Source organism: Oryza sativa, chromosome 10, assembly GCF_034140825.1.
Source record: "Oryza sativa Japonica Group chromosome 10, ASM3414082v1".
NCBI classification, from domain to species: Eukaryota; Viridiplantae; Streptophyta; class Magnoliopsida; order Poales; family Poaceae; genus Oryza; species Oryza sativa.
In genome coordinates this window covers 13,716,922-13,722,921 of record NC_089044.1, presented here as the reverse complement: position 1 = coordinate 13,722,921, position 6,000 = coordinate 13,716,922, and the positions used below count along the sequence as shown (strand labels likewise).

The following is a 6,000-nucleotide window of genomic DNA, read 5'->3' as shown; positions in this document are numbered from 1 at the left end:
TAAAGAAAAGATATTTTTTTCTCTTGCAAATTAAGCAAAAATAATAAAATAGAAACAAAGGATCCACAGAGAGAGAGAGAGGCCTAGACGAATTTTAGAAACCACAGGAAGATAAACCAAAGGAGCTAATGGCGTGTTTTAGTCCCTCTAAAAATAGATAGATAGATAAACCAGTCGACGAGGTTCCAAGGAGAGAAGCGACAATTGTACTACTCCTCCCTCGCCCTCGCCGCCGCGCGTCGCTCTCCCTTCCCGCGCTCGCATTTCACGTGCTCCTTTTCCAACCCAAAGCCAAAGGAAGCCCATCAGCTTAGCTATATAGCGCGCACCACCACTCGGCGTGTACACACACACACATCCCACCTCCCCACACGCAAGCTTCGCAGCGCAGCTTCGCGGAGACAACGTGAGAAAGAAAGAAACGAGACGAACGCGAGGTGGTGGAGGTGGACGCCATGGCCGCCGCCGGCAGCAGCAGCAGGTTCGCCGTCACGTGCGGCCTCCTCAGCCAGTACATGCGGGAGCGCCAGCAGCCGCAGCCGCCGGTGACGGTTCTTGAGGCGGTGGCGGAGGAGGAGGAGGAGGAGGACGCGCGGACTATGCAGCTCTTCCCCCCGCGCGCCGCCGCCGCCGACGGCGTCGCGACGCCGTCGGCGGGGACGGCCCCGCTGACCATCTTCTACGACGGGAGGATGGTCGTGGTCGACGACGTCCCGGTCGAGAAGGCCGCGGAGCTCATGAGGCTGGCCGGCTCCGCGTGCTCGCCGCCGCAGCCGGCGCACGCCGCCGCGCTCCCGGAGATGCCGATCGCGAGGAAGGCGTCGCTGCAGCGTTTCCTCCAGAAGAGGAAGCACAGGTGAGAACATCACTACAAACATCAAATTCGTTCCGAATATTTAGAATTCAAACAAAAATTCGACGAATCCATAACTAAATCTTTCTCCCAAGTAGAGCAGAGCAGTTTTCTGACTGAATTTTTATTATCTTGTCTGTTAATTTAACCCCTAGTAATTTCTTAAATCATTGGATTTTAACATGCGTGCATATCAATTTGCAGGATCACGACAACGAGCGAACCATACAAGAAGGCGGCGGTGGCGTCGCCGGCGCCGGAGAAAAGCTTCGCCGTCGCGCCGGTGAAAGATGAGCCGGCGACATGGCTCGGGCTCTGAAGATTTATCTGCCCGGTTTAGAGGAGGAGAATATCACAAAGGGAGAAAAAAAATTAAGTACTGACTAAATTGTTGTTTTCCATGATTTAAGTTCGTCTCTGTTTGAGATTTCTTTGGCCCAAACCCAAAGAGTTCTTTCACTGATTTAAGTGATTATTTCCTCCACTAGAGCATATACAGTGTTCTGAAAAATAATGGTAGATTTATCCATTTTTGTTGATGTACAAGTACAACTGTCTCCATTTCTATGCATAGTATGTAATTAATAATTATTACTCAAAAGACTGGAAAGACTGTTGTCATGTGTACTGGCTTTTATATGTTGTTAGTACACCTTTTCTCTGCTTTCTGATTAAACATGTAGTAGTAGGAAACGATCTTTGAATTTCTGCGCATTCCTGGTCAAATTTGCATACTCTCCCTCTAGTTTAGTCCATGTTCCAGAGCACATGTTTCAACATTTTTCATGTATTGCAGAGGTCAAAACAACCTCTTTTTTTTTGCAAATTTTATACACCGTACTCTTAAATTATTTTTTTTGACCAAAACTACATACCCTTAATTGAATGATGCATGGGAAGAGTTAGAATGGTTATATTGTGCTTATATTGGGTGTACTGATATCTAGAGCCTATTTAGAGAGCTTAAAATTCTGAGAAATGCTGGTCGGTAGCCGGTTTCTGAAAATATGGGAAAGCTGGGTTTCCTGCCTTCTCACTTCTATTTCATTTTCTAACTACATAGCTTCTTAGAATATGTAAAATAGCTGTACTTTTTTGAAAGAGCTAGAAGCTCCACCAAACAAACCCTTAATCTAAGAGAAAACATGTCGTTATTGACTTGTTGTTCGTATCATTTAACTTTTTTTTAAAAAAAGAATGTATTTGAAGATTTTTAGATTGGATACCTAAAGATCATATAAGCAGATCAATCTCAAAAATTATTGTAATAATTATGAATTTATTTTTGGATTTTAAATACTTTACCTATTTAATCAGAATTACGTGAATACCGTATCCGTGTCCAAAACGTCATGTTTTTTTTCTCGTCGGGAGCGGTGTGGTTATAATTGGTTAACAAATTGGCGTGGTTAACATAGTAGTAGTACAGCGACATGTTGGAAAAAGTAAAGAAAAAAAAACTAGTATAAAAGAGGCAGGTGCAGAAGCAGCAGCCCAGCGAGCATGTGCGCTATGAGAGCCTATGACCTTTTCTTGGGTGGTTGGTTGGCACACCGCACACGTCTGCAGGCCAATTTCTTGGGTGGCCAACAGAGTCCATTAATCCGATCGATCCCCTGTGCTTACCGCTTCAAAGCACACGCCACACGCCAGCTAACCACCGATCGCGATTGGCGTCTCTTCTTCTCCCGTTTTTTCTTCGAAGCACAGGTGTTCTCCTACGTCGTTGACGTTTTGGACCACTGTCACTAATTTCCGAGTCAACAAAAGGGAAGAAACGTGATGAGATGGTTCGATTAGTTTTAATCTAATTTTCGTCGATCATGCAAGCGTGTGTTTTGATTCCAGAATTCGTCAACGCGAGGAATTTGAGCGACGTACGATTGTTTTGTTTCCCTTCCCTCTCCACTATACGTTTCGATATTATTCTTATGTTCTCAAATGTATCACACAGCCTGTTCGATGCAGGGTGTTCCTAACCCCTCTCCCTAGTATTCCGCACACACGCTTTTTAAACGGTTAAACGGTGTGTTTTTTTTAAAAAAAGTTTCTACATGAAAATTCCTTAAAAAATCATATTTATCTATTTTTTTTAAAAAATAGCTAATAGACTAATACTTAATTAATCACACGCTAATAGACGGCTCTGTAATATTTGTTTCCAACCGCCCACAACGAACATAGCCTTAATTGATTATTAAAATAACTCTTTAAATACGTTGTTTCAGTTTTGCTGTTTTTACAAGCATTATAGGCAATACATACAAGAGACAAGTTGTATTGGAAACAGTATAGATATAATTTTATCTAGATGAAACTCATTTTATCTCCCACGTTATTAATTCATTTCCACATCATAGAAAATATTGATATGACACCTTATTTAATGGAAATGAAACTCTCATTCAAAGTGGTCTAAGAAAACATGTGTATTTAAGCACAGGGAAGTACAAAGTACTGGTAGGATTTTCGTAGAGATCAATTAATTGCATGATTTAATCGGAAAAGATTTCCCATGTTTTAAACAAGGTGTTAGGTTGTTTTTGTGATAACAAGGATCTCAAAAAAAAAAAGTTGCCAGTTGTAGTATGGAAGAAGAGAGTACTACCTCTCTGGTCACAATAGTGAGTGATTGATGCCCCGAAAACCTTGCTGCTCGTTTCAATTTTCATCAAAATAATAATGTATTTTTTGTTTTGGTTATTCATGCGAATGATAGGTTTGATTTTGTCAAGAATATAGTGTTATATTTTGTACACATTCATATGTCATAGTAAAAATATAGCGGCAAAATACAATATTGTTGGTTTTTGAGAATATATATTTGTATGACAATACGTTATCATGAAGATAAGTTAGAGCTATCCTAGACCCATTGACTCACCTTAGGGTAGAGCCCATATAATTTATTGATATACCATATAGAAAAAATACTAAGAGCAAGTTTAATAATATAACCAACTATTAGCTCTAAATCATATATAGTCGATTTAATAGCCAATTTATACAATAGTTATTTTTAAACATATACTACACTATTAATATATGGTCCCACCTGTCATACATACACTGTGTCTTGAAGTCCATGTTGCAGCTGGCTACTCCCTCCGTCTAAAAAAAGACAAACTCTAGGTTTCCATGTCCAATATTTGACCGTCCGTCTTATATGAAATTTTTTTATAATTAGTATTTTTATTGTTGTTAGATGATAAAACATGATTAATACTTTATGCATGACTTGTATTTTTAATTTTTTTCATAATTTTTTCAAATAAGACGGACGGTCAAATGTTAGACACGGAAACCTAAGGTTTGTCTTTTTTTTGGGACGCTGCTCTTCTCTATCCTCTTTTATCTTCTCAATATGTGTTTATAGCTGACTTATAGTATACTATTGTACCTGCTCTAATGTTCACTTGAGTTATAATGAGAAGAGCGAAGATATGAGTCACGTGTAAACTAGCTAGCTCAGACGACACCATTACTCTCCCGCAGAGGAAATGGAGTGACTCATTAGCATATGATTAATTAAATATTATCTAATAAAAACTTAAAAAATAGATTAATATGATTTTAAAGTAACTTTTATATAGAAATTTAAAAAGACACATCGTTTAACAGCTTAGAAACATGAGCATGAAAAAGAGATATTTTAGATTGGGAACTTGCCCATCCGAACACAGCCCAAATCTAAAATGGTTCGAACCAGCCAAAAGTACAAGGGGAATGACTATAGTTCCTCGTTACAGGAAAAGGCTACAACCAAGGGTTCAAACCGAGAAAACTCGATATTTATTAATTACGAATTTCAGAGCTATGAAAACATAAAAGTTCTCTTTTAATTAATTGTCAATAGTAATAACCGCGGGACTTATGGATTGGTGATCAGTGAAAAATAATATAAAACGGAGGGAGCATGCATTGTGAAAGATATTTTTTGGGACTACCTATTACCTATTGATCTTTCCCAAATTTGAAGCTAATCTTATAGAATTTTCAACCAATTAATGGATATAGCTAGCCTGTTTGGAATGAAATAATAAAAAGGGGATAAACATGTTAAAAATCGGAAATCTAGAGACAAGCTAATTTGTAAAACCTGATTTTTTTTTTTACTGTAACTGAATGTCATTGTAACAGACTATAAGTGATATGTAGCCGAGTGTAATCTAAATATGTGTTTAATTCTGTCCCCTTTAAACACTATCAAGATATCATACCCGTTCATTTCCACTACAAAGAGTGGATAAAGTTTTGGATATTTGTGGCACGCTTTTCAAACTGCTAAACGATGTGTTTCGTGTGAAAACTTTCTATATGAAAGTTGTTCTAAAATATTAAATTAATTCATTGTTTAAGTTTATAATAATTAAAACTCAATTAATCACATGTTATTACCACCTCGTTTTGCATGAAACACTTAATCTTTATCTTCATCTTCATTTTTATCTTCATCTTCAGGAGATTCAAACACCATATATATATATATATATATATATATATATATATATATATATATATATATATATATATATATATATATATATATATATATATATATATAGGACACTCATATGGGGCACCATGGTGCCCGGGCACCATGATATCAAATACACAAAATCACTCAAATTTTTCAAAATTTTCAAATTATGAGTATATAGCTAGTTATAAGAATTCGATTCATACCTATACCTATCAACAAAACAACTCAAATTTAACTTTATTTCACAATCCATGATTACATACCTAACTAATTATATATTTGGATGCTATATACCTAGAATCAAAATTTAACAAAAACAAGTTCAAATTCAGTTCAAACTTGCTTTGAACTAGTTAGTAAAGTAGTTAATGTTAATACCTAAATATTTGAAAAAGTTTCATACTCATTTGAATTGGGTATATACTCAATTTCAACAATGGTGCCCGGGCACCATGGAGCACCAAACAAATTTAATATATATATATATATATATATATATATATATATATATATATATATATATATATATATATATATATATATATATATATATATATATATATATATATATATATATATATATATATATATATATATATATTGTCCATTTGGATTGCTTTTTAGAGATAGCTTCAAGGGGGACAAAACAGGGCCACACCCATAC

General features: G+C 36.6%; 1 protein-coding gene across 1 annotated transcript; it reads left to right on the top strand.

The window, feature by feature from the left end:
* The first annotated feature begins 348 nt into the window (after nt 1-348).
* Nucleotides 349-1,514, top strand: LOC4348533 (protein TIFY 11d-like). Its single transcript, NM_001423018.1, has 2 exons — nt 349-856; nt 1,058-1,514. Exons 1-2 carry the CDS (start codon nt 456-458, stop codon nt 1,170-1,172), a joined length of 516 nt encoding a protein of 171 aa, NP_001409947.1. The 5' UTR covers nt 349-455; the 3' UTR covers nt 1,173-1,514.
* Nucleotides 1,515-6,000: the final 4,486 nt, after the last annotated feature.

Excerpts from the sequence above, each read along its gene's own strand:
- LOC4348533 (NM_001423018.1), top strand. The coding sequence starts at position 456 with ATGGCCGCCGCCGGCAGCAGCAGCAGGTTCGCCGTCACGTGCGGCCTC. Across the intron at positions 857-1,057 it reads CTCCAGAAGAGGAAGCACAG|GATCACGACAACGAGCGAAC; the intron begins GTGAGAACATCA and ends ATCAATTTGCAG.